The sequence below is a fragment of the Neltuma alba genome, unplaced genomic scaffold (assembly GCF_004799145.2).
Source record: "Neltuma alba isolate B1F8T4 unplaced genomic scaffold, ASM479914v2 tig00012190_pilon, whole genome shotgun sequence".
In the NCBI taxonomy this organism is placed as follows: Eukaryota; Viridiplantae; Streptophyta; class Magnoliopsida; order Fabales; family Fabaceae; genus Neltuma; species Neltuma alba.
The window spans coordinates 176,998-204,615 of NW_021636730.1; the positions used below are offsets into that span (position 1 = coordinate 176,998).

At 36.3% G+C, this 27,618-nt stretch overlaps 4 protein-coding genes across 6 annotated transcripts; 2 read left to right on the plus strand and 2 right to left on the minus strand.

Moving 5' to 3' along the window:
- The first annotated feature begins 500 nt into the window (after positions 1-500).
- LOC114724454 (eukaryotic translation initiation factor 3 subunit E) lies at positions 501-3,675 on the plus strand. The gene is made up of 8 exons (XM_028910802.1): positions 501-737; positions 817-971; positions 1,643-1,870; positions 1,976-2,097; positions 2,270-2,489; positions 2,684-2,826; positions 3,066-3,203; positions 3,316-3,675. Exons 1-8 carry the CDS (start codon positions 530-532, stop codon positions 3,413-3,415), a joined length of 1,314 nt encoding a protein of 437 aa, XP_028766635.1. The 5' UTR covers positions 501-529; the 3' UTR covers positions 3,416-3,675.
- Positions 3,676-5,753: 2,078 nt separating this feature from the next.
- Positions 5,754-8,017, minus strand: LOC114724481 (cytokinin dehydrogenase 1-like). Its single transcript, XM_028910835.1, has 5 exons — positions 7,261-8,017; positions 6,890-7,017; positions 6,540-6,800; positions 6,169-6,431; positions 5,754-6,078 (listed from the first exon to the last, which is right to left on the minus strand). The coding sequence occupies exons 1-5, from the start codon at positions 7,910-7,912 to the stop codon at positions 5,754-5,756; spliced, it is 1,629 nt and encodes a 542-aa protein (XP_028766668.1). The 5' UTR covers positions 7,913-8,017.
- Positions 8,018-18,444: 10,427 nt separating this feature from the next.
- LOC114724461 (protein FATTY ACID EXPORT 1, chloroplastic) lies at positions 18,445-21,174 on the minus strand. Of its 2 annotated transcripts, none has more exons than XM_028910815.1 (6): positions 20,953-21,174; positions 20,167-20,403; positions 19,285-19,452; positions 19,124-19,170; positions 19,000-19,040; positions 18,445-18,857 (listed from the first exon to the last, which is right to left on the minus strand). In XM_028910815.1, the coding sequence occupies exons 1-6, from the start codon at positions 20,972-20,974 to the stop codon at positions 18,764-18,766; spliced, it is 609 nt and encodes a 202-aa protein (XP_028766648.1). In that variant the 5' UTR covers positions 20,975-21,174; the 3' UTR covers positions 18,445-18,763. The 2 variants fall into 2 exon arrangements, with proteins under 2 accessions (XP_028766648.1, XP_028766647.1); XM_028910814.1 differs by having other exon boundaries at positions 20,167-20,410; positions 20,953-21,173.
- An 865-nt stretch (positions 21,175-22,039) lies between these two features.
- LOC114724496 (DNA repair protein recA homolog 2, mitochondrial) lies at positions 22,040-27,550 on the plus strand. Of its 2 annotated transcripts, XM_028910850.1 has the most exons (9): positions 22,041-22,305; positions 22,962-22,986; positions 23,101-23,161; positions 23,488-23,705; positions 24,666-24,753; positions 25,161-25,333; positions 26,409-26,555; positions 26,663-26,797; positions 27,034-27,550. In XM_028910850.1, exons 3-9 carry the CDS (start codon positions 23,128-23,130, stop codon positions 27,307-27,309), a joined length of 1,071 nt encoding a protein of 356 aa, XP_028766683.1. In that variant the 5' UTR covers positions 22,041-22,305; positions 22,962-22,986; positions 23,101-23,127; the 3' UTR covers positions 27,310-27,550. The 2 variants fall into 2 exon arrangements, with proteins under 2 accessions (XP_028766682.1, XP_028766683.1); XM_028910849.1 differs by lacking the exon at positions 22,962-22,986 and having other exon boundaries at positions 22,040-22,305.
- Positions 27,551-27,618: the final 68 nt, after the last annotated feature.

Here is a 27,618-nt window from a genome sequence, read left to right on the forward strand (position 1 = left end):
GATTGAGTTAATATTACATCAATATAATACATCCACAATTATATTTATAGAATAATTCAAATACACAATAAAAAAATCATTGTAGGGGGGATTTTTTTTGAAGCAATAGTATGCTAAGAAAGTCTAAGATTATAGGTAGAGTTGAAATCTTATTTTTATTTTTATTGAATTTTTAAAAGAGAAAATACTACATCTTTGCTGTCTAATTTTGAAATAACATAACTACGAAAGGTTTCATATAAAAATACTCGTACTAAATTTTCAATGATAAACAAAAAATTGAGTATTATAAAAGGATTTTTTTAATGCCAATGAGTATTATATTTTTTCGCCAACGAGTATTATAAAAGGATAATGGTTGTTTTTTGGGTGATAAAAGGCCCAAAAAAAAAAAAAGGGTGTTGGCGGCTCGGGTCATGTGAATCCGCACCTGTTCCTCATACCGTCGGGTCGCATTACCAGCACTACTTATCATAGTATCTCTCCGGCTAGGGTTTAGGACTTCCTTGCGGAGACTCTCCTGTTGTCAATGGCGAATTACGACCTAACCCCTCGGATCTCGCCGCACTTGGATAGGCATCTCGTTTTCCCTCTTCTCGAGTTCCTTCAGGAGCGGCAGCTATACGAGAATGACCAGATTCTCAAGGCCAAGATCGAGCTCCTTAACAAGACCAACATGGTCGACTATGCTATGGACATCCACAAGAGCCTCTACCATACCGAGGATGTACCCCAAGGTACTTACTTTTCCTTGTGCTCTGGTGTTTGTTTTGATTTTTGCTATAATCTGACGGCAGATTGGGTATTTTTCGTCAGAGATGGTGGATATGAGGGCCGAGGTGGTGGCCAGGCTCAAGGCACAGGAGGAGGCTGCCGCACCGCTTGTTGCCTTTCTGCAGAACGCCAGTGCCGTTCAGGATTTGAAGGCCGACAAGCAGTATAATCTTCAGATGCTCAACGACAGATACCAGGTTTATTAACTTCCTTTTATTTGTGATTTTGGGAATCGAGTTATGATTTTGCTTCTAGATAATATGGCCAGCCTAGGAATTGAATTTGGACCTAGACACTTGATCTCTATTTGAAGAATCTTTCCACCTCACACTTTCCCCTATTGTTGAATAGTTGTGTTCGTTGGCGGATTGCTAACCAATTTCATGGAGTCGTTGGCGTGTTCCTAAAATTTTTGTTAGTAATTTGCTGACCGGGTTTAAGGCATTTTGCAAATATTGGCAGTTGGATGACGAGAATATGCACGTATTCAAAATGTTTCTGTATAATGGGTGGTGGCATGGTTTCATAGAAGCTTTGTCACATGTCTCTTGCTTGGGACCTAAATAAATTGTATCGATCAATTCATAGAAGGGCGTTTTTCCCGGAAAGCCCGTCAGATTTTGCTTCGATGCTTAATTGCATATGCATACCTAGGCGATATTGAACTGCTTTTTTCCCTGAAGGTGTCATGGCAAGCTTACATGTTTGTTTTAGTATGCTTCCACTTCCAACTGAGAATCCAATATAATAACGTTTTGATAATGTATTTTGACATCGCTGCTGCTTATTTTGCTCCTCCTACTTGGGATGCTGATTGTTTAAATTGCTTGATCGAGTTGTGACTCTTGAAATGATATCTTTTTAACAGATTGGTCCTGAGCAAATAGAAGCATTGTATCAATATGCTAAATTTCAGTTTGAGTGTGGAAACTACTCTGGTGCTGCTGACTATCTCTATCAGTACAGGGCTTTATGCACAAATAGTGAACGGAGTCTGAGTGCTTTATGGGGGAAGCTTGCAGCTGAGATATTGATGCAAAACTGGGACATTGCTCTTGAAGAGCTGAACCGTTTGAAGGAAATAATTGATTCAAAGGTTTGTTTGATGTTTGAATAGTGCCATCGGGAAATATATTTATTGATTGAAAATTTGAAGTTATCTAAGTAAGCATAGGCTTATCTTTGCTTACTTTCATTGCAGAGCTTTGCATCACCCGCAAATCAGGTGCAAAACAGAATATGGTTGATGCATTGGAGTCTCTTCATCTTTTTCAACCATGATAATGGAAGAACGCAGATTATTGATCTTTTTAATCAGGACAAGTATGCCTTCTGGACTGAACCTGCTTTCTTTACCTGTCTTCATTTGTTCATAGACATCCCACTCATCTCATTTCCGTTGCCAATCCTTATTAAGCTGGATAGTTACTTCCTTCGTTGCATAATATGTGCAATTTTACATTCTGACATATCTAAAATAATACATCTTTTCCAGGTATTTGAATGCTATTCAAACTAGTGCTCCACATCTTTTACGATACTTGGCGACAGCATTCATTGTCAACAAGCGCAGGAGGCCTCAATTCAAAGATTTCATTAAAGTTATTCAGCAAGAGCAGCATTCATATAAAGATCCCATCACCGAATTTTTGGCTTGTGTTTATGTCAACTATGACTTTGATGAGGCACAAAAGAAGATGAGGGAGTGTGAAGAAGTAAGTCACTTTCTGCTGACTGCCCAATATAACCCCCTGAGAGCATTATGTGCGCTTTCTTAAGTGCTAGACGTTAGAGTTGAAGTATATACGAACTTGCTGTTTCACGTCTTTCTTGCTTATAATTTGTCTTTGTACACCTACATTATTACTGAAGGAGCTTGTCACATGCTTACCACCTGCAATAATGCCAGGTAATACTCAATGATCCCTTCCTTGGTAAACAAGTTGAAGATGGCAGCTTTTCTACCGTACCATTGAGGGATGAGTTCCTTGAAAATGCCAGGCTGTTTATCTTTGAGACATACTGCAGAATACACCAACGGATTGACATGGGGTATGAACCTGCTTTCTGATAACTAATTCTGTAACTCCATTTATGCTTTTCAAACGGACTTATTTTCAATCATTTATGGAAAGAAACAGTTAGTTGTATGCCTTTGCAATCTTCTCTCCTTCCTCTCCCCTCCCCTTCCCCCCTTTCCTCTGCCTCTCTTCTAATCACTTTACTCTCCATAACTAAGTATATGCATGAATTGTAAGACTGGTTTCACCAATTGCTGGTCTTTCTGACAGAGTTCTTGCTGAGAAGTTAAATTTGAACTATGAGGAGGCTGAGAGATGGATTGTGAATCTCATTCGTAGCTCAAAGCTTGATGCCAAAATTGACTCTGAAACTGGAAGTGTTATCATGGAACCCAATCATCCTAATGTGTAAGTGATCAAATCTCAAGTCCCATGTTGGCTAGCCTAATTTTCCCGACATATCGACTGTAATCTTTTTCGTTATTCTTGATCCGTACTCGTTGAAAATTCACTACCGCAGATATGAGCAACTTATTGACCATACCAAGGCAGTGTCAGGGCGGACTTACAAGTTGGTCAGCCAACTTCTGGAGCATGCACAAGCACAGGCAGCTCGATGAATATGGTTCATGAGCTGTGTGGAGGTTATACGCTCATGTTTTTATTGGATACCTCGATTTTGTTTTTTTTTTTTTACTTTTTTTAAATTTACAACTGCATTCAATTGGGGGGCCACAGTACTTGGAGCATATGGCTTCCTATCTTCCTTTGTCAAGAGCAGGAGTAAAAACTATGTTAGATAATTCACCTTTGTTTTGGCCTTTTCGTCCGCCTCTGTGCCAAGGAACTAAGCTCTTGTAGTATTAGTAAGTTATTTTTACCTCCGTGATTTCAACTAACAACCCCCCCCCCCCCCAAAAAAAAAAGGAAAAGAAAAGAGGGTGAGCGCTAATCTGCGTTTTTTTTCGTAACGATAAATTTTTAATGGCTCAACGCGAGATGATTACATATTTTACCAATTTTTATGGGAGACAAGCATGTGACTATTATGGGCAAACAAGCGAAGGAAGACAATCTTATGGTTTTTGTCACAAATTTACTAATCATATGCGGGTAGCGTCTAAGCAAATGCGGATCAATCTGAAGTTCGTGGAAGACATCCGGGATGGATCTTAGGAAGACTCAAGTATCCACTGGAAAATTACTGTTGTTCTTCAGATAGTCAAAAAGAAGTAATTTTTACCGAACAATAAAAATATTACAGGGGTATTTAGGTGGAAACAAGACTATAATTTTAAAAATATTTTTATGGTATACAAAGTAAACATGTGGAAGAATTTGTTTTGATTTGTAAAAAATGTGTTTTTCAATAATATTTTTAGGGTTATCTAGACAGTTTTTACGTTTTTTAGTTTTTATAACATGAAAATGAAATATTTTAATTGCTATTAGTAAGTGGGGACATGACCTCCGTTAATTCCGAGCCTACTTTTGGGCCCTGATTTATTAATTTCGTAAAGGAGAAGTGGAGATCGCAGGTCAGATCAAGATGTTAAATTCTCATTCAAGTTCACCTGTCATGGTTTTGGCTTTCGGCGTCCACCTAGTCGTGGCGTCCATCGGAATTCACCGACTTGAAGAGCCAAATGAGGTGGCAATACTAACTTTGACATTTGGCCTCGTCGCCTGGTATATTTCTACTGCGAGGAATGCTTGGTCTTCAACCGCATTGTAAGTTCATCTGAAGTTCTTCCAAACTTACCAACTAATGTGGACTTGTTGAATTTTAAGCATGCCACGGCAAATATTATGTATTACCTCGGGTAGTTAATATAATAGTTAGTTTGACATCTAATTTAATTCTAAATATTAGACTTCAATTTATTTTATTCCCCATATTTATCTAATTTTTTTCACAATAGTTCTTGTAATAGTTACACATGTTAAAAATTCTATCAAATAGTAATTTTAACTAATATATATAATTAGTAAGGGTATTCTAATAAAGATAACACCGATTTATTACAAATAACTAAATAAATCTTTTTTAATCTATTCAAATTAGTTAATTAGCTTTTACATACACTATTAAGGACCAAAGGTAGTATTAATTAAAAATTGGGTTAATATAATCTTTGGTTTCTTAAATTTGCTTTCATTTTGGTTTTAGTTCCGTAAAAGGCAAAATAATCTAGGTTTTTATTGAATTATAGGGACTAATATTTTAAATAAAATGAAACTTGAGGGACCAGAATCTATATTTTGAAATTTCAGGAACCAAAATTAAAATAAAAGCAAATTTCAAGGATTAAAAATTGTATTAACCCTTAAAATTTTGTTTTTATTTTTTTAAGTTCATTATTTTTTTTTATTTTTCTTTCTTTTCATCTTATTCGAGCCAAACAAAGGGCGAAGCTTCAGATGCACCTCATTTATGAAGTAAGCAGAATAACCTGCTTCCTTAGTTGGACTGCAGCTACCAAAGGATCTATTCTCCCAGACTAGTTAAAATCGCAATTTGAGAGTCGGAAGGTTTCTTAATCGAAAATTACAATTGCTGCTTCTGAAATGATGGGAGATGCTAAGATATTTATTTCCTTGGATTTCAAGAATTTGTATTTTTTTTTTTTTGACCGGATTCAAGAATTTGTATTGAGGTCTTCGTTTTTTTTTTAAAAAAAAAAATTTCAGGTTCAAACTAAATATGCAAGAGAACGAAAATAGAATATCCACATAACAAGCTTCCTCCTTTTTTTCATTGGCCATTATATAGGAGGCTCAGCTAATTTTTTCTTGCTTTACCATTATTTTTCTGGAATAGTTCTTCCGTTATAAATAAGCTGCACGAAATAATTGAATCATCGCAAAAGGAAGAAGCAACAGTGGTCGTGCTCACAGTTACTGAAAGCCGAAAATGCATATAATTCATTAATTGCCAATAATTCACAAACATAATAGTCAAAAGGTGGTGGACATTGGCTTTTGAAAGATTCTGTGGCCAGGGGCAAGAATTGCCAATGGGTCATACTCTGATTTTCTTCGTCTCATCACTTGCCATCTTGTCCCAAAGTGGCCTTCCCATTCTTCTTGTGTCCTGTGATGTGCAAGATATTGCTTCACTCCTAGCTGAGCACGCTCGCAGAACTCTATGATCCTTTCATTTCGCCTTTGAATGTAGTCTAAGCTATCTTTCCCTGTCGAAAATGGTACGGCCGAAGAAAGAAATGCCACCAGGTAGAAAACATCTTCCTCTGGTGTGACCAAAGACGTTCTATTGTTCCACCTATTACGAGAGAAAAGGTTACGATTATCATTTGCTAGCTTTAAGGTGGACCATGATTGGTTCCGTTAAGGGTTGACAAGATAATAGTACCTTGATTGATTGACGGGGTATATGAGTATGGGACCGTTGCTTGTTTCCCCAAGAATTTTCTCAAACACCTCATGTGCAAACTCATGGATTCCGCTTCTTGGGATCATAAGATTGAGCCAAGGATGGGGAACTTCCCACAAGCCCTTGGCTCTCAGCTTCATCTCAGAAGCATGCACTCTGTCCTGGAAATCCACGTAAGACACTTCTGATAGGAAAAGTGTCGATGGAATATAGCTCAGCTCTGATAACAGTCGGTCAACTTCCTGCATTTCAAGAGGTATAAATGAGATAGAACCACCGAATTCTCAGTGAAGACTCTCTGGTTACTAGCAATTTGCTAAGGTTAACGACCTAGCTACAGAATTCCTAACCTGATTCATGGCTTCAGTTTCGTCTGGGTTGAAGTATTTTGCCACCTCAAGACTGTAGAAGGTCCTCCCATCTGAATTGAATTGGCTGGCTTGAAGTGGGTCTTTGGGATTAAAGGATGACCTCCAGTTATTAAGAATGCCCGTTCTGTTTATGATTACGAATCCTTCAACATAATCAAATGTATTTTCTAGCGATATCAAGTACTCTTGATCCCTTGCAAATATTGAGAATTCTGAGTACAACACCCTAATCCATTTCACCTGGCAGAAAGTCGATGATCATGTCACAAGTAAGACATTTGCTAGGAGTGAATTTGTACTAATATCTGAAAACATGAATGTACAGTTACCTTCATTGGCGCTGGTTCAAGAGAAATTCTAGCCCTGGTTATGATTCCAAATTGACCAAGTCCACCAAGAACACCGTAAAAAAGGTCGGCATTCTGGTTCTCTGAGCAGGTAAGCACGTCTCCTTTTCCTACAACAAATATGTTTTGCGTACCAGATTAGTGGTAAACGTTCAAAGGGATTGTCACGCGAAAACATTTGCTCAGTATGTTGAACGAAGTTTCTCACTTCAAATATGTTCCTGTTGTCATTAAGCTACTAAAATAATATCCTCATGTGATTTCTGATATGCTCCAAGATTTGTCCAGAACCATACTATATAAAATCCTATTTAGTGGGGGAAGGATAATAGATTTTGCTTGATCAATAATACCTGTGACTACTTCCAGCTGGAAGATGTTATCGATCTGGGGTCCATGCCTGAAGGCTTGTCCGTTTATTCCAGCATTTGATAGAGTTCCCCCAACAGTAAGATGAAGATAATCTGTCCAAGATTTAGGTGCCAGCCCGTGCTTAAGGGTCTCATGCAGAATGTTTATCCATAACTCACCGGCCGAAACATCCACGTAAGGAAATTCTCCACCATGAACAGTCATTTCCGGTCCCTCCAGCGACTCCATGTTCACAACTAGGCCTTGATATGCTTGTGCCTGACCTTGAAGAGAGTGACCGTGGCCTCTGGCTGCAATCTTTAGTTCTGAAGTAGAATCCGTTTCAAAAATATGCTTTATTGTGCGTGAGATGTCTGAAACTGCTTTTGGATGCAGAATTGCCAGAGGTGGACAATGATATATGTTACCAAAGTCTTTGGCTGCATGTTCATTGTCTTCCAAACTGAAGTAACCATCAAGAGCTAGTGTTTGCAATGACAAAAGAATATCATAGGCAGGAATTCTTGGGGTAGCAACAGAGTTATTTCTGCATTGGTTAGCTTTAATTGGTAAACAGTTCAGGCTCACAACTAAGAAGACTATAAAAAATAAGAACTTGCTACGTTCAAAACAATCAGAAGGCAATGACCCCATATTTTCTCTGAAGTTTGCTCAGCAGGATAGGGGCTAATGAGGGGATTGAATGCTGTATTTGGAGGCGGGGAATAGAAGAAATTTAGAGGAGCGCGGCCAAACGAAAGAGGGTTTTTTTTTTTTTTTTGGGGGGGGGTGGTGGTGGATGTTGAAGTTGCTCAGGCACAGATCAAGGGGGGGAATTTATAACACTTCGTCACTGGTGTGGCCCTTTTCTTTTTAGGAAGAAGGCATGTTCAACATTTTCAGTGGACTTAAAGAACATAAATCTCTCCGTGGGACTAATGGTTCTCAGACGTGGGATTTGGCACATTTCACACTCAACTACTGATTGTCAATAATGAGGTGGGGTTTACAAGAATAGGAATGTGTAGCTCTAATATCTATTGTTAGATGTTAAAGATGGGAAAGAGTTTTGACTTTTGAGATGATATGCAAGAAAAATCGTCATTATTAGGTTCTAAGAAGAGGTATGCGATATGAATTTAATAACCATGTTACCATAAAAGTTCAAAATATATTATATTTATGAATTATTGTTTATATATTTCTTTTCTTTTTAACGCGGAACTATTTATTTGGACTCAAATTCAAAATATATTGTCACTGATATATTTTCTCTAGAAGAAATTATGACGCAACAATGTCATGCATAATGCTAATAGTGTACCGAAAGTAAGCCTAGGATGGCATTGGATTGGGGACCATTTTGACTTACAGGTAATTGGTTGTAGATGAACTTAATCAATTAAATGCATCACTGTCAGGTTTTAGAACACACTTCCTTTGTCTCATGGAGAGTGATTGCCGGGTCCGGCCCGGCCGGCCCCTACTATACCAGCTTCCTCGCCCTGCGATTCTGTGAGAATTGAGTCAGATATCGCGGGGTCCCGTTCTAGAATTCGCCTATTCACTTGGCATGTTTAATTAAATGATACATATTTCTCCCCCCCCCCCCCAACCAAAAATTTGTGCCCCCTTCTTCAATAGTAATTCAATCATTTACATTATAATATAACTTAAAAAAAGGAAAAAAAAACCCACTTCAACTGAATTTTTATGGAAGATTTTGATGAATAAATACTTAAAAACTATATATACTTTAAGATATACTAGTTCTTAATGCATGATATGCCTTTTATTAGTTGTAATGACTGTTGAGCTGCATATATATGTCCTTTGTTGCTGCTGTCGTTAATTAATGCAAGAGCACAGCCGACATCTTGAACATAGAGCTCTCTAAGGAATCCAAAGAATCTATATGCTGGAATTTGTTTATCTTATAATTCACAGTGTTGAAACTTGAAACCATGTACAGTTCATAAATCTGCAGTATTCCCTCTGTATATTTTTAGTTTCTGATAAACTTTGTTCATCTTAGATCCCTCTATCAGAAAAGCATATTCCTTTACATCGACTTAGTGTACTTAAGATTGAAATTCTAGAGTGCTCATAAAAATCGAGTCCACATTAATAATAGCTAGAGTACGAGAATATTTACCGAGGGATTATATTACTGATTTTTTTTTTTGTCGAACATTATATTACTGATTGAGCTAATTAAGCCCTTTGGCATTATTATATATCTCAGTTTATCTGTATTGTTTGCATCCTTCCAGTATGTTGAAAGAACTGTGACACAGCCAATTAATTATAATTTAAACTTCGTGTTCTTTTAACCATAACAATATGGGATGATCATAAATTAAGGCACTTAATTAGGTGACGTGTGCTGAAAAATTAGGTGGCCTGGGAACATTCATTCTTGAATACGATATTTTTTTTTTTTTGCCCTTGAAGACTTTAGATTTTATGTGGATGCTGATATTTGATGATTAGAGGAATGAATGGGGCAAGCATTACATAATCAAGTGGGATCATGTAGGGATCAGTACACGTGAACTTCAACGCAGATACACTCAGCACTATCCAAAGAGCTAGTTTAATCAATTACTCTTTTGACTCTTGATCCTACTGTATATCTAGTAGTCCCCAAATCCTAACGTGACTTGAAAACGATGTATTTGACTTGAAAGAAGCGTGTATCTTCCTGGTGATATTATTGTGTGCTGCTTGTTGTGTCTGTAATCTTGCACACGTAGAGCCAAAGAGAAAGCAGAAATGCATTTGCCTTCTTAACATACAGGAGTGGCTTCTCTCCACTGCGTGTTTGGTCCGCTGCCGAAGTGATGCCGTTTTGTAGTTGATTTCCTTCTTTTCTTTCTTACATTTCCATGGGTGAAGTGGCGCCAAGAGAGAGAGAATGGGATGAGGAGACTGTTTTAATTTTTGGAAAGTTGATTGTAATTGGGATCCACTCGAAAGGAATGAAAAAATATTTACAAAACACTACTAAATAAAATCAATAGAAATGATTTTAAAAAGAAAATAAAATTAAATGAAAGAAAAATTAAAATAAATAAAATGATTTTGTAGATACACAATTTTTTTATATTTCTAAATAAAAATTAGTAAAAGATTAAGAGTTAAGTTCCATCCAGCCCCTTAAAATATTTCTATTAATTTTTATTTAGTAGTATTTTGTAAAGATTTTTTTTTATTCCTTTTGGGGGATCTCAACTAAGACCAACTTCCCAAAAATTAGAACAGTCTCCTCTCTCATTCTCTCTCTTAGCACAGCCTCACCTATGGGAATGTGAGGAAGAAAAGAAGGAAATCAGCTATAAAACGGCGTCACTTCAAGCAGCGGACAGGCAGCATGCGGCCAGCAGAAGCTACTCCCCTTAACAGAAGCTTGACATATATGTGTACATGCTGAGAGATATATATATATATATATATATATATTTGTGAATGTGTATGTGTTTGCCTTCTTAAATTGACTGGCACGCCGTGTCATTTCCCCTCCTCCTTTCAAGTGTGAAAGCTACCTGAAGTCGTTTCATATATATAATTACAGACTTAAAGCTCGTGTGTGTAAATAGCTCTCCCGGTACTTGTTATTCTCATGCATTTTTCCTAGATGCCATCCACGGTATTTGTCATCAAATTGAAGCGATGTTGTAACTACTATATATAGGCCTCGAAAAGCTTGATGGCGAATTCTTTTGTTTCTGTTCTTGCAGTTGTTTTACTTTGCAGATACACATGGAAACCAGGAAATAAAAATCTTGGAAGAACTGTACGTATCTTGATTTGAGAAGTACGCAGAGAGAGAGTGCAGGCATGAGCTTGAACCACACACATACACACACAAAATATTGAGTTCATTGACGTACACTACTGATTCTGTTGGCAGGTTTACCTGGGATATTCCTTGGACATACTAGCTAGCTAGACAGAGAAAGAAAGAGGTACATTGTTGTTTTGTTGTGTCATTGTTAGCGTCCATATACATGGCCTCCTAATCATTGTACTTGTGCTGCTTCGTTATATTCTTCCTCATACTTCATCATTCCCCCCCTCCTCTCTTTCGATCTCTGATTGGACAACGTTTTCCAAAAAACCCTCTTTCACACGCACAATATCATTATTATTATCTGTGTGCCCAGTGTGCTGATATAAAGTTACTACTTCAGTTACACCGCCCACCTCCATATAAAGGGCTGTGATTGTGTTAATTTAGCATCGAGGTACTAGTTTCTTCACTCACTCTCTTTTCAACTGTTCCTTTTTCCATCTTTGGATGAGCGATCGATTTAGGTATACTTTTTTCCCTCATCAAGTTACATAGAATATAACAAAAATGATGTGTAAGAGATAACTCAATTATAGGATGCCTTTTTGTGTCGTATAAGCCATGCAAGCAAAGAAATCTGAAACACATACTTATGGGATATGGCCAGCACGTAATTATTAGCCTTTAGTTATTGTTAAGGATACCTAATTAATTTCTTGAACGTTAGGTTTTACTGTTAGCTAGCGTTGTGTCTGAGATAATATATATCCATTTGTTGCACTTTACTGACACATATATTTACTTGGTATATAGAACATCATATTTATTTTTTCTTACAAGAGGAGGACTAGAATGCAAGTATATTAATTGCAATTTAAATTGAAATTGTGTTGGATAAATCATCAAATGCTTCTCTGGCTAAATTGATAACATCATCATTGAATCCCATTTGAATGATAAGAGAAACACTATATAATACAATAAGAGAGAGTCAATTAAGAGCTAAATTCACATAATTATATGTTTGTTCTCCTTGTGTTGCGGAATCAGCCCCCCACTTCTTTTTAAGGAAAATCATTCATTTTTGTCGTCTTACGTCTCAAACACGATTATTTTATGTTGATTGGGATAATCAGTCAAGTCCTGAGGGTCATCCCTAACCAATGATACCTGTGTATTCAAAGGCTTGAATCCCAAAACTAAAACATTAACTCGTGGGCCTGATTATTATAAGGATATTTAATTTCCACACCGATTGGTTAATTAATTAATTATGAAGAGCTGGATTTATCATTCTACTCGTTTGCCCTTTTGATTTTTTTCGCTGGCACAGCTAGCAATGTACGTAGAGTCACAATCATGGAGATGGAAAAGTAGAACTTTTTTTTTTTTTGGCCGAATAAAGCTGAGTATCTATCATGGACGCTACTACTTCATGCCCGACCAACACATTATATGTCAAGACCTTGCATTCTGTTTTGTTTAAGTAAAGTTGGGTAGAATAATGTTACTCCTTTTTATGTTAAATGGTTTGGCGCCAAAATTACATCAAAAAATATAATACTCCTTCCAGTTCTGCATGCAAGAATTATTTGTTTCGGTTTTAAATATAATATATGGTTAAGATGCCTATAGCATTACGACGTATTTTTTCGGATGCATCCAGTACCTTAAAGTATTTTGTAATGTACTTAACACTATGAAATAACTTTTTAGGTACATCTAACATCTCAAAGTATTTTTCTTTAAGTGGTTCCAACACCCAAAATTTTTTTCGGTGCATCTAGCACCAAGGCAAAAATAATACTTAAAAGTATTAAACGCATCTAAAAAATACTTCGAGATATTGAATGCGTTTAAAAAAATATTTCAGGACGCTCGATGGATCTTAACCCTATAATATAAATATATACCTCAATCTACTTTAATTTGTTTATTAAAAGGGATTTCCATCAATAAAATTAGTTTCAATACAAATATAGATTTTTTTTTCAATAGGAATCATCTCAAACCACGATAAGAAATAATTTGAACTGGAAACAAGCTTGAATAGATTTTCATCGGACTCTCCAACATAAATATCGTAATAAATCTTGTTACTTAGGAGAAATCGAGCAGATGTAAAAGTGGAATGAATGAGAACGAAGGAAATGAGGACACGACAGGAGATGATGATGAATAGGAGGGTGCCAGGTGGGGTGGCATCATCGTAAAATGGATTTCCAGCACTGGCTGGGTAACCTAATCTTGTTTCCCATGTCTGTTAAATCATGTCTCTTTAATTTATACATGTTGGGGAAGCCGAAGAGACATTTCTTTCTACTTTTTCATTTCAGTGGGTTCTGTCTTCAAGCATTGGCAGGAGGAGAGTTGTTAACCTACTTATCTCTCATTGGCCACTCTTCTTTTCTGAGTGCTCTTTGCATCTTCTCATTTTTGTACGTTTCTCTAAGGACAACCACCCACCCCTTCCCACTTCTTGATTTTTTTATCCTACGCATGCAAACACTCCCTCTGCTAATTACTTTCTTCACCTATGTCCTTTTGCATTTCCACATGTTAAAGTTATTACTTGCATTGTCTTCTTCTACGCTGGCTAGCTAGCTTCATATATTCATTCATATTATATATCATGACACTGTATATATATGTACTAAGAAAAAAGAAGAAGCTATGTATATATGTTTCTTGTTCCATATATTCATTCAACATGTTATTACTTGTCTTCTTCTACGCTAGCTAGCTTCATATGTTCGTTCATCTTGTATATCCCGACACTGTATGTGTATGTACTAGGAAAAACGAAGACGCTATGTGTGTGTGTGTGTGTTTCCTGTTCCATATCAGGATATCGCATCGATCTGTTACAGGTGAATATGTATATGCAATAATTGATGAAGTGCAAGGAGTGAACAATACATAGTGGTCACACATGGGAGCTGAGGAAAATGATCCATATCGGAGACAAGCAAGCTAGCTAGGGCTGCATATGTCGTACATTAAGTTGAAGGGGATAAGATAGCATGTGGATTATGATACTATCTCCATCGCTAGTGTAATTTAACTATTAATTTGATTTTAAATATAAGATTTTAATTCATTTTATCTCTTATATTTATTTATTTTTTTCAAAGTAATGTTTATAGCATATATTAAAGATTTTATCAAATGATACATAGTTTTAACTAATGTACATGATTAACAAAGGTATTCTGGGAAAAATAACATCTAGTTATTAGTAGTATAAATAACTAACTTAACAAACTCTCTTAATTTATTTAAATTAGTTAATTAACTCTTATATTAAAGATCATTTTATTATAATCGACCCGGCTCTTCGTACTGAGTTCTTACAAATTATCTACTAATTGAATTAAACGAAACCACCTCTCGATCTCTCTTTGTGGGCTGTGTTTGTTAGTGTAAAGATTGGCGGAACAAATGGCTGTGGTGTTGAGCTTTCAAGTGAATTAAAGGCGTCTTAGAAGGACTATTTTTGGGCCTAAAAAAATATCAAACTTCATTAATTGAAGTCTTTTCAAAGGGTTTATGACGATGAGATATATCCCAGAACAAGGACTTGAAGCTGCAAAGCACGAGACACATATCATCTGTCAAGTCCTCCAATGCAGACACCTGGGGTACTTGGTCCCCACTTCTCCTGCTTATAAGCACAAAACACACACACACACACACAGAGATACGACGATTGCGAAATAAAGCATAATAATCTTTGACAACATGCAAGACCCGACACACAAAATGTGCGTGTGTGTGTGTGTGACCAAATTTATTAAAGCACGCCTCAAGCACTTAATTAGCTGTTTAAAAGATAGTGCTCTGTCAATCACTTTCTGGAGTGAGGCCTCAACTCAGTCTTGTCCTCAGCACATGTGAAAACGACTATACCTTACTTCACACAAATCTCATATTATACCACACCACACATATATATACACGCGCGCGCAATTAACGTGCTATTGTACGTATACATATACTGCATGTTAACTGTGCATGCATGAGTATCAATTATACTGCTGCGTCTGCTACACACACATATGTTTACATATGTGTGTGTGTGTGATGTACTTGTTCATTGATATATGGGTCCTCGTGATCAGCCACGTCTCGTTTATAATGTGGCTGCGACCAGCGACAACAACAATTCCGCTATGAGCGCCACGTCTGGTTCATTTCAGTGAAGGACGCGTTTCGGCAAACCCTTATTTGGAGCAGATTCACCATTTGATCCGATTTTGATTTTTGTCAGCTACTTTTATATTACTTCCGGTCCTAATTATAAAAACTAGTTGACTAATTTGAGGAGATTAAAGAAGTAAGTTGAGTTAGTTATTTGTCCTAAATAGGTGTTGTTTTTCTTAAAATATCTTTGCTAATCAGGTGTATTGACTAGAAATATTATTGTTAGAAATGTTACTTTGAAAAAAAATATAAATATGAGAGACAAAGTGGATTGGGATCTTATACTCCTCCGGTCCTAATTATAAGACCCAATTGACTTATTTGAGGAAATTAAGGAAGTAAGTTAAGTTGGTTATTTATAATAAATAAGTGTTGTCATTCCTAAAATATCCTTGCTAATTAAGTATATTGGCTAAAACTATCATTATTAGAAGGATTATCTTGGAAAAAAATGCATAAATATAAGAGACAAAATGGATTGGGTCTTATAATAAGGACCGGAGGAGTATTTATGATCAAAATAAAAGTCAAATAGGGTCTTATATTAAGGACCGGAGGTAGTATTATTGATTTCACTTTGTCTGAGTTTAAGTATGGGGGCTAAAACCAATACTAGTTAAAAGTATAGGTATCATTCATTAAGTATAGATTAAAAAAGTATGAAGTTACAGAGATCAAAACCAACAATTTAAAACTAATTAGTAGGCTCGGTATAAAAACTAATAATAATATTAACCCTCATAATCATCATCATCATCATCATCTTGGCGGTGTATCTTTAATTATAAAATTAAAGGAGACTCCCAAAAAAAAAAAAAAAGATTCTCTCGAATCCTCGTACGGGGAAAGAGAGGATCTCAGGTTGGTACTGGAATTGGAGGGCGATCAATTCCGTAGTTGACTCACCACAAAGGCACAAATCATAGCATTTACATAAAGTTGTATACAATAATTCATTATTGTGATGAATGATTATTGTTTCCCACCTTAGAAGGTTATGCTTCAATTAGGAACCTCACCTTCTTCAGTCTTTCCCCTTCACGATTCAAGACTGAGAAATAGTAACTGATATTTTTGAATTGTAATTCACATCAGACCCAATCAATATGTACTACCTCAAGTCCTAATTATAAGACCTAGTTGACTAATTTGGGAAGATTAATGAATTTAGTTAAGTTAGTTATTTGTCATGAATATGTATTGTCTTTCCTAAAATATCCTTACTAATCAAGTGTATTGGTTAGAACTACCATTGTTAGAAGGACTATATTGGAAAAAGTGGATAAATATGAGAGACAAAGTGGATTGGAGTCTTATATTTAGGATCAAAATAAAAGTCAAACAGGATCTTATAATTAGGACGGAGGTAGTACTAATTTGGGAGACATCGCTATTATACTGACCATGCCTATCAAAATGTGCCACGTTTGGGCATTAAGTTGAAACTTATTTCAAGTTTTCCGCCATTCATTTGTTATCTATTGATATTTTATCAATGCGTCAACTTGGCTACCCGCTAAATTTCCAAGCCTCCTCACTTTTTCTCAAATTTTCATGCATTTTTATTTTATTTTTTAATTTATAATTAGGCACTTTTTCTGCTGTAACGTGGCATGACTTATTAACAGTGGGGAAAAGACCCAATGATAGAAGTGCGAAAACTGATCAAGATTTTTTTAACTCTCACTCCTCCACCTCCCATTGCTTCCCTCATGCCACATCACTACTTTTTCAGTCTCCCCATTAACATTAATCCGGATTTGATGCACATAAGGTCGTTGAAGGTCTTATTTTGTCTTTTTCGCTTTTATGTTTTCGGGCCGAAGTTATAAGTCTGGGTTTACGTGACTCGGTACATGCAAAGCCCACAACTCACAGGAGGACCCAAAATTCCAAAATTTTAAGACCGATTTGAAATAACTTATAAATAATTTTCTGATCGTAATTTATATATAAGAGAAATTTTGTTTTAATTGACATAAACTGTATTTATAAGTATTTTTTAATGTTATCCCAAACAGGCCCCTAGTTATTTACATTTTTCTCCTTTAAATAAAAAGTTGATCGATTCACCCCCAAAAAGAAAGAAAAAAAGAGAGCTGGTTAAACTTGAAACCACGTGCTCCCTACCCGACCTTCAGAGATCGCTCGAACCATGCGGGTGACCAGTCACCAAACTAACCGATCCAACTAGCCGCTCAGCTCTGAATTTTAAAATGCCATTCATCGAATCGGAGCGTTCAATTCCTCCACCTCTTAGCTATTCAGGCATGCGAATTTCTACACTGCATTAGGACTCAGATATGCTATTTGACTACAAGTTATTCAGCTATGCTTTTAAAAGTATTTTTATAATATATGAAATAAATATATAAAAGAACTTGTTTCGATTTAAGAAAAAATATTTTAAAAAGTACTTTTGAAACTATCCAAACACCACTTATAATAACAGGCCCAGAATCCTTCCTGTGAAATTCACTTTTATTAAAAAAAAATAAAAACCACCGAGAAACCCAATGGATGTTCAAAAAAAAACACGCCACATCCAAGTCCTCCTCTGATTCGAAGTTTTCACTGCCCAAATTGAAGTGAAATAAAAATATGAAACCAAAAGAGGAAAAGAGGGAATAAAAGAAACCATATTCTGGCCTCTCTGTGCTTAGTTACGATATGTCAGAATATATGAACTCCTCTGGCAAACAGAGTATGTTTATTGCAACTCCATCTTAGACATCAGCCAAGTTTCCCACTGGTCAGGGATCAAGGGTTTGATCAACTGAGAGGATAGAACTAGACATCATCTCAATGGCAGAGGCAAAACAAATTAGGACTTCAAGATTGGTCTCCAAAAGCATCCCATATATCAAGCATTCCCCTTCTTGGTCCATATCTTCACTCCAAAATATAAATTTATGCAGTCAGTCTACGTACTCATAGTTACAACTTACACATACATATGAGTCTTTTCATCATTCTTCACGAAATAGAGCACACTTGACGACGTGATTCTGAAGCAATAATCAAGCCATTTACCTCTTTGCTAATCCGCTCTTGCAAGTGACTAGAACCACATTATCTTAACCTCACTGGCTCACTTCAATTCAGAGCAGCACAAATAACGGTTTCTAACAGTAACTATAGGTTTGTATAACCTAGGTTTTCTTATGATGATGCTATGCTGACAGATGACTTCCAGAAAGGCCTTTAAACGCAACCCATGTATCAAGAATTTTATTTATTGTCTAGATGTTCGTTCCAAAATCTAACTTAACAAGTTAATATCGATACTAAATAGCTACAATTACAAATAAGCCAGTTCACCATAACTCGCAGTACGCAGTACAAAGAACACTTCATGGCTTGGATTTCAAAGCAATATCATATAATTACCTCTTCAATAACCCAGCCTTGGAAGTGACTTGAATCCCATTAGCTTAACTTTTGACTCCGCAGAACAAGAAATCATATCTACCAGTAATTAAAGGCCTTCTATAACATTGATTTTCTTATCATGACGCCATGCTGGCAGTCGACTTCAACTTCTTAGGTGGCGGGTTTCCTCCAGAGAGAAGCACATACAAATAGAAGCACAGCATCGCAGAACTGAAAACAAAAAAATTCATCCAGTAAACAGGAGTCAAAATCAGTGCCTGCTAACCAGAAGGCATGATAAACTACTGACAATTTCAAACGATGAAAACAAAATAAGTAAGGTTGGAACTTGGAAGTCAAGTGGTGCCAGTACCTTATAATAGCGATGAAGCCAGTTGGAAATAATTTCTTTGCCTGGATTGAAAATAAATAATAGTGTAAAATGATACTGGCCAAAAGATGAAAGCTGTTTTTGTCGAAATAGATAGATGCATTACCAATGAGTAGGCCTGAAAATTTTTCCAGATAAGAACCCCTGACAACGCTGCAAAATTCAGCAACAAGAGGTGAGATGACATTGTAACAAACTTAACAAGCAAGAATGTTTTTTCCTGATTTACCCCAAGTTAGGGTGCTCTAACACAATGACATCATATACCTGCTTGTCCTAGAATAAATGGTAAACTAGATTTTCCTTGCCTCCAGACCTTTAAGCTAAAGGTACTGAGGAACAGTAAAGCCCCTCCAAAGAGAACACCGTTGCTCAGTGTTGCAGTACTCCGTGACAAAAGAAACCCAATAATTCCCCCACTAAGCACAAACCCACCTGCAACAGGAAACGGATCAGATAAGGCATCACATCTTTGTTTAATAAAGGCAATAGGGTAATATGTTACATGTTCACATTAATGATGCACCAATAAAAATTCAACACCCTGTTGAATAAGAAATTCCATCTTAAATTACTTCAGAGTATTAAGTGCTAATAGTCCATCTTCTTTAAAACAACACTCTGACCCTTCATTAACACATTCTTAAGATAAATCAACACATTGAATCAATCAAACTTTCCAAGATTTCTCACTTAACAACCTTAGAACATAAAGTGAGATCATTTTCTTTCCAGAATGATCTAAGTCAAGCTATTTCCTTCAGTTTCCAAGGGTCTTGCAATAATTCCTAAAACTCGACATCTACTATCAACCTGAATTAAATATTAAATAGCCAATAATGAGCACATTATTTAAAGACTGCTTTAAATTATTTAGTGATCTGACTAAGTTAAAAAAAAGGGGGCAAAAAAGGGGGAAGCCATGTGCCCAAACAAATATATTAATTCAGAGCGGTGTTCATGACCCCAAAAAAAAAAAAAGAAGTCAATTTGTCTGCTTCAGTTCTAAGGGAATCAAAGAAACACCCAGCACATAAACATTCTTTTGTCCATTTGTAATAATAGACAACTAAAGGCACAAATCAAATCATTAAGCTACTAATAACCTAAATCACTTGACGTGCAAATAATCAACCAAGGAACACTTACCAAAGGGGATGCCTAAACAAAAATCATGAATCTTTGCAGTCTTTTTCTGCAGATCGGCATCTTGATCCTGCTTTGCCTCTCCAAACCCTTTTTTCCCAGCATCCTGCTTTTCTAAAGTTGAGTATGACTCTTGCTTCTCTTCGACATGCAATTTCGGAATATCAGATGTATATCTAAGTGAATTTTTGGCATCAGAACCAGTAGCATCTGTGCCATGCCCCTCGAGACTCATAGCAACTGATAACTATACCAGATATTAGAATCAGGATCAAATAATTGCTCTGGAAAACTTGCATTTAACAAAAATAGTTCACTTTGCAAGCTTGTTCATGTAAATTGCAATCTCACGAATAAAACTACACTTTCTATCTTCTAGTTTCAAAGATAAGCCTGTAAGCAAGTGTGCATGTCACCGAATCATTCACACACACACACACATCATGTTTACGCAAATTTCTAATACTCTCTTCAGCAATCTCATCAGAGTTACATGTACAAACAGTCGAGCATGTTCGTTCAGTGCAGCCATGAGCAAAAGCAAGAAATTAAGAAAACCAATTGCAGGAACAAAATGGTCCATCTCAATCATTTTTATTTACATTCTTCGACTTCGGAATCATTCACGCGACCAACTCAACTAAAATTCAACTAATTCCAAACTCGCCTACAAACAACAAAGTTCAAACTTTTATAAAACTTCAATTATTTTCCGTCGTTTCAATGAAAGAAGACCTTAACGACGAAATTCAAGAAAACTGAGAACCGAAACTGCGAAGTGGGATGTACCTTTGAGCAAAGTGGTGAACATTGAAGTGAACGTTTTCGCAACTGCAGGCTGCGATCAATGGCGGGGAAGCACGAAAGCTGAGAGATTGCAGCAGCCATCGCGGTGTCGTCAGGATTCAAGATCAAGGCTCGGTCTCGTTTGCGGCCACGCTACGGAATTTATTGCCCAGCGGCCATTGCAGATCTCCAAATGAACGAGTCGAAAAAAATTTTTAACAATAAAAATGGAAGCGTGCTTCCGTTCCCTGATGTACGAGTTGCAATTTAAGAAATAGTACTTCCTATTCAAATATAAGCTAAACCTTTTAAAAAAGATTGATTTTTTTTCTAAGATAATATTTAGTTTTATCCAGATATTTAATAAGTTTTTTTTTAATTTTACCCCAATATATATATTTTTAATTTATTTATTATATTTTTTACTTATTATCTTTATTAATAAAAATATATTAGAAAAAATAAATATATACCTTACATATTTATTGTTTTAAATTAATTTTAATTATTTTATTAATAAACTTAAATAAATAAAATTTAGCTTATATTTTGAGTCGGAGGAAGTATTTCTGCTGTAAGAAAATAAGATAAGAAAAATAAATTTATATAAATTAGTTATTTGTAATAAATATATCTTTTTTTTTAGAATACCCTTACCAATCAATTATTATTTTATAAAACATTTAACATATACAACTATAATAAAGACCACTTTAAAACAATAGATAAATATAATAGACAAAATAAATTAGTATCTTATATTTAAAATAAAATTAAATATCAAACTGAAACAAAATAAATTAGAATCTTATATTTAAAATAAAATTAAATGTTAAACTAATTTTATATATTAACTAACGAATTACTATTATATGGTGTGTTTGTATGCTCATTGAATCAGGCATATGAAATTAATTCGTTGGCAAAAAAAAGATAAAATCAAGTCACAGCAAATATATGAGAATTAAATATTAATTAGCAATTTTTTATGACTGGTAAAAAACTAAAAATGATTCGTCCCTGTCTGTTAATATAATATGGCTGCAAGGAACCCCGCCAAAGTTCCCCGAGAGGTCTCTTTTCCCACTTACGAGCGACTCGTTCCTGCTCTACGACTGCCTAGTCCCGGTCACCTGATGTGTAGGGCTTGCCCAACACCCTCAAACCTGCCATTCTTCGGCGCCTTACTCTGCACAGTCGGAACCCTGTTCACTACAGCTTAACTGGGTAAACCGTTGGAAGCACGGCGCCGTAAGGGTGGTGCCGGAAGCACTGACAATTAAAATGTCATTCTTGACTCGTCTCAACACTTTAGCAAGACCTCTCTGCTCTTCTTTCTTCTGCATCTCACGGCAGGTTCTTCTCAAAATAGTTTCTTTTTCTCCCTCTGTAACTAGACTATTGACTTTCAAACTCGTGAAGGTTGCAGCATACTCTTTGGTTTTCTTTTGGTTGTGGCGCCTTCTTGTGTGTGTTCTTATATTCAGTCGACCGATAGATGGCTATTTATGTATCTACTTATATATCTTTCCTTCTTTTTCATTATTTTTGTCTCTACAGATAGTCACTTTCCTTCATTTTCTTCCTGAAGCTCCTGTGGTTTCTTTTTCCCAGTCTTCTCGCTTCAATAAATTGTCTAGATCAGCTGTTTTTTTCCCCTCATTGTAAAAAACTTCCTTTATTCACAGTGCATTCCATGTTTCGTTGTCATATAGGAATTTGACGGTTTTCAATAGGAGTTTTATGTTTCTTTGCTTGCCCATGTTGCATGTCCACCTTTATGACTTTATTTACTTGTATTACTCCGGTTTTTTTAATATTTGGACATATTATGCTTGTTAACTTCGTAAATTGGATGTCCTGTGTTAGAATCTTAACTCCATGAATTCTTTGATCGTTTTGGTTGTTTCAGTGTTTACTTTCTTGTTTGATTGGATTAAATGACAGCATGACAACAATGTGAGTACGGCCCCTATTAATCCATGTTTGGTTTTTAATTGTGTTTTATGATGGCAGTGGAGATTGGAGAATTATTGCTTGTGCTAATTTTCTTATTATTGTTTATTTGCACAAATTCATTTATTATGTTTTGTTTACATTGGTCACCAATTGAGATGTCTTTTGTTTTATTTGGATTGTGGTTTCTCTCAGAATGGAGGTAGAGATGCAATAACCAGGATGGGCATGAAAACCTGCTCTCTTTCTTCCGTAGGTATTATCTCCCCTTTCTCTGTTTTTGCCTTTTTATCCATGTTATACATATATTGTTGGTAAGGACTCCTGCACGGATGCACATGTGCCTATTGTTATGGATATGACACACCCAGTTATTGTTTTTGTCTCTTCACTCTACGAGAGTACAAGTTCTTGTTGTTTCAAATCATATATGATTTGGAAAAATTACCGGATATCTTTGTTTGTTCTAACTGGTAGCTTCATTATGCCTCTGTTTAACTGAATCATACAAAACCTTTTGATGTTTTCATATTTAAATTGACTTAGACGAGATTTTTCAATCTTCTGTTTTCCTATTTTCAGTTGAAGCTTCGGATTTAGAATGCGACCAGATTCATGAGGATCTGAAGGCAACTGAGAAAGATTCTGCACTACGCTTAGCTGTTTCACAACTTGCTAATGAGTTTACCAGAGAGTCAATGTTATCTTTGCAGAAGTTTTTTCGTACACGTCATGCACCTGTGGTTTCTACAGGCTCCCTGAAGCTGGACCTAGCTCTTGGAGTTGGAGGGTTACCAAAGGTGATTATAAAACTAGCACAATTATCAATCGGGCAAATACCCGGTGTATGAATGTGTCACACATTCATGGCTTTTAGAATATGGATCACATGTTTGCAGGATGCTGATGGGTGACATAAGTGGCATAGCACATATACTTGCTATGCCTTTGAGGGTAAGATGGCCAACGCTCTGCATTTATTGGCCTTCATGGCTCTGCAGCAGGCCTTAAAATGCTTTCTAGCTGTAATTTGGTCTTTAAAATCTCAGAAATTTTCTTAAGGTTGAGTTTGGCTGCCCAAAAAATTACGGATATTGGCATACAGCCAAATGTTGTTGATTTATTTGGAGAAGGGGTGTTGGAGATTTATGTTGGCCTTTCTTTGCTGCTGTTTTTCAAACGCCCCACCCCACACACACGCACACAATATCACTCAATTGTCCATCTGAAAGTCGGAGACATAAAGCTAAGAACAGATTCTTTTACACAATATATAAATTTTGGGCATAATTTTTTTTCTCCTGAATTGTGTGACTTGAACCTTTTTGTTTTCAACAATTTCTAAGATGTCTGTTTTTTGTTTGTGGTCATTGTCTTCTAACTACTATTTTTAATCCATGCAAAGGACTGCCATACTGCAGCCTTGCATGCTGGTTAAATGCGCGGAATTTATATAGTGATGGTCATGCTGATGTTTCTGTATCCTGTTTTACCTACTTTAAAGCTACTTTGTCAGTTTCTTAACATATCTTAAAATAAGATTCAATTCATGATGTGAAAATAGGTCTTCTAATAACTAGTGATAGTGTAGTTCTTGGCGGTTACAACTTCATGGCTAAAGCAACTATTAATAGTCTGGTTTTTGAATAGTCAACTTCCTTCAGATGGTAGAAGTTGATTCATTTAACTGGAGCTAGCTAAAGTCTAAATTTCTATCAGTATATGAGTTCCCTTAGCAAAAATCCTTTTGAAAAATTCAGGGTAGAGTTGTGGAAATTTATGGACGAGAAGCAGCTGGCAAGACAACACTTGCACTTCAAGTTGTAAAAGAAGCTCAGAAGCTTGGAGGTACCTGCTGGCCATGCTTATCTTCATTTTTGCTAAATCCTTTTCATGTAGAAGAATTCAGCTTTTTTTTCCCCCTTGCTTGGGATGAAGTTTAACCTGTTAAATTGTTCTTAAGTAATAACTACAATTGTCATCTGTATGAAACTACTCTGTTACAGATACTTGAATACTGAAAATGTTTGACTTATCCCATTTGAGTATCTAATGCCATTTTTCAGCTGAGGAATTGTAAACTTGTGTTCAAATCTTACACTAGTAAGAAAAATAAATGACGTTTTGATTTTCAGCTCGTCAACTGACACATGAGATGGTTAATTCTCTTGTTTTCCTGTGTCTGTTGGAATCATGTTGGCGTGCATACTGTATTCTTTCATTATTTAATGTGCTTCAATTTGTTCTGTTGGCAGGATATTGTGCATATCTTGACGTAGAAAATGCATTGGACCTTTCACTTGTAGAATCAATTGGTGTAAATACTGAAAACCTTCTTGTCTCACATCCCGATTGTGCTGAAAACTTGTTGAGCATGGTGGATACATTGACGAAAAGTGGAGCTGTGGATGTGATTGTGATTGACAGTGTAAGTGATTAATTTTCAGTGTGAACCTCTGTATCGTCTGAGGATTTGGAAGAGTGGAGTGGCTTCAGATGATGCTGCTTTTATTCTATACCAGGGTGGTTGAGTGTTGAATTCTGAACTTTGAGAAGCTTGGCCTAACCGCCTATGCCATTTTATAAAATGGAGAAGAAAGCTCTTGCCAGACCTCAATTAATTGCTCCTTTTGATTTGAAATCCTGATCTTGGTAAAATTTTTGCAAACCCCCTCTGTTTACAGTCTGTTAGTCTCTCATTAGGCTTAAAAGCGGTATCTGGCTGTTAAGATAACAGCCTTATAGAAGTTTGCTTAACTGCATAGTAACGGACTGTCATTCCAAATAGTTACATTTCATTCATACATTCCTTCATAGTAATGGGCAATACTGTTCTTCATGCTTACTCAAGCTATTCACCATACATTGCTTTCAACCATTTTATCTTTGATTTCGTTCTTGCCCCCTTAGGTCTCCTGTATGAATTTTCTCATGCTCATGCATTTGAGAATTTGTTTTCCCCCACTGTTACGCATGCAGCCCATCTAACATGATGATAACTTACCTGGTGTTGAGCTACTCAGATCTTAACGTAATATGTTTGAATCTGTGTCCTAGTTTATTCTGATCAACACTGGCTGTATCATCCCTTCAAATAATTAATTCTTAATGCTCTAGTTTTAAGGTCTCTAAATCTGTTATTTAAATCTCATGATTACCTGTATCCTGATTTTTGAATACAAACATACTACAGAACTAGGTGTGCATTCTGCGACGACCCCCCCCCCCCAAAAAAAAAAAGGAAGGAAAAACTGGTATCATTCTGTGTTATGATCAGGACCAGACCCTTGACTCCAAACTGTCAAGAATTTTATTTTATTCTGCATTCAGTCCCATTTGCAACTCAGAAACTCATACTTTTAACACGCTGTGAGTTCAGGAGCTTAATAGATGCTCAATTGAGCTCATTGAGTGGATCAGTCGGTTTGAGGATAATAGATATGGTGTTTGTATCCTTGACATTTATTTTTTCCCACTTCACTAAGAAGTTTTTATCATTTCAGGTTGCTGCCCTGGTCCCAAAACGTGAACTTGATCAATTAGGAGTTGGCTGTAAACGAGATTTTCTGAAGCAATTAATGACTCAAGCACTACGGAAAATTCATTATTCACTATCTCACTCTCGAACTCTTATCATTTTCATTAATCAGGTCATAGACAAATCTTTTGTGCAGCGTGCATGTGGTGGTCTGAATATATGGTAAATTATGTCTATGAAACATTATATGGATTTACAGTTCAGTTCTTTCACATACAGGTTAGATTAAGTCCAACATCAGGTCAGGCATATGGGCCTGTTGAAGAGGTTACTTGTGGTGGAAATGCCTTAGGATTCTATGCAGCTGTACGCTTGAGACTTTCAAGAATGGGGTTGTTGAAAAATGAGGATCAGGTAATTTCTGTTGGCGTCTTTGATTTTAAACTGGGATTGCCCAAGAGTTGTCGTTTCTGCCAACTGAATCACTATTACTATCCATGGTATTAGTAAAAAGGGAATTCTCTTCCCCAAAACTCCTTTGTTTTCTTTTGCTTTTTCCAGGACTATACTGAATGGCACTAATTATGTTTCTCCTCGACTCATCAAGATACTTGTTTTGATTGTTTTCTTCTCCCTCTTGACTTCTTCAGCCTGAGGGTCTTGCAGTCTGCGTGCAGGTGGTAAAAAATAAACTGGCACCTGCAATGAAAAAGGCTGAATTGGGAATCAAATTTGGAAGAGGATTTTGCCTTGAAACTGAGGTCTTAGAGTTGGCTTCTGAGCATGGAGCGATTGTGAAGCAAGGAGACAGCTACGTTATCGAAGGATTGGCTTTTGACAGTAAACTTGCAGCTGAACGTTATTTGGCTGAAAATGATGGGATTCTTGATAGATTGGTCGCGGACTTGAGGCGAGTTTTGTTTTAAAGGGTATGATTCACTTTCAAATGGATGACTTGTTGCCATACTCGGCTCCGATCCTTGACCTTAGCAAATGTACTCAGTGTTGCCCTCGATGGGCATCCCTCATCAAATACAGGATCAGAAGAGCATTTCTAAGTTATAGGGGTGTACTGTGTAATGACAAGAACTGCTGCAAGCTAACTGATTAAATTGGACACTTGAATTGAATCATGGTCTGGAATCTATAGATGTACAGCTATCAATAGTCCCACTTTCCATTTATTTGAATTAAGATTTTCAAAATAGGTACGATGGAATATTTCGATTCTAGTT

Excerpts from the sequence above, each read along its gene's own strand:
- LOC114724496 (XM_028910849.1), top strand. The coding sequence starts at position 22,234 with ATGTCATTCTTGACTCGTCTCAACACTTTAGCAAGACCTCTCTGCTCT. Across the intron at positions 25,334-26,408 it reads ATGTGATTGTGATTGACAGT|GTTGCTGCCCTGGTCCCAAA; the intron begins GTAAGTGATTAA and ends TTATCATTTCAG. Across the intron at positions 26,556-26,662 it reads TTATCATTTTCATTAATCAG|GTTAGATTAAGTCCAACATC; the intron begins GTCATAGACAAA and ends TTTCACATACAG.
- LOC114724481 (XM_028910835.1), bottom strand. The coding sequence starts at position 7,912 with ATGGGGTCATTGCCTTCTGATTGTTTTGAACGTAGCAAGTTCTTATTT. Across the intron at positions 7,018-7,260 it reads CCAGCTGGAAGTAGTCACAG|GAAAAGGAGACGTGCTTACC; the intron begins GTATTATTGATC and ends TATTTGTTGTAG. Across the intron at positions 6,079-6,168 it reads TACCCCGTCAATCAATCAAG|GTGGAACAATAGAACGTCTT; the intron begins GTACTATTATCT and ends CTCTCGTAATAG.
- LOC114724461 (XM_028910814.1), bottom strand. The coding sequence starts at position 21,051 with ATGGCTGCTGCAATCTCTCAGCTTTCGTGCTTCCCCGCCATTGATCGC. Across the intron at positions 19,041-19,123 it reads ATTTTCAGGCCTACTCATTG|GCAAAGAAATTATTTCCAAC; the intron begins GTAATGCATCTA and ends TTTTCAATCCAG. Across the intron at positions 18,858-18,999 it reads GGCTTCATCGCTATTATAAG|TTCTGCGATGCTGTGCTTCT; the intron begins GTACTGGCACCA and ends TTTTGTTTTCAG.
- LOC114724454 (XM_028910802.1), top strand. The coding sequence starts at position 530 with ATGGCGAATTACGACCTAACCCCTCGGATCTCGCCGCACTTGGATAGG. Across the intron at positions 2,490-2,683 it reads AGATGAGGGAGTGTGAAGAA|GTAATACTCAATGATCCCTT; the intron begins GTAAGTCACTTT and ends CAATAATGCCAG. Across the intron at positions 2,827-3,065 it reads CACCAACGGATTGACATGGG|AGTTCTTGCTGAGAAGTTAA; the intron begins GTATGAACCTGC and ends TCTTTCTGACAG.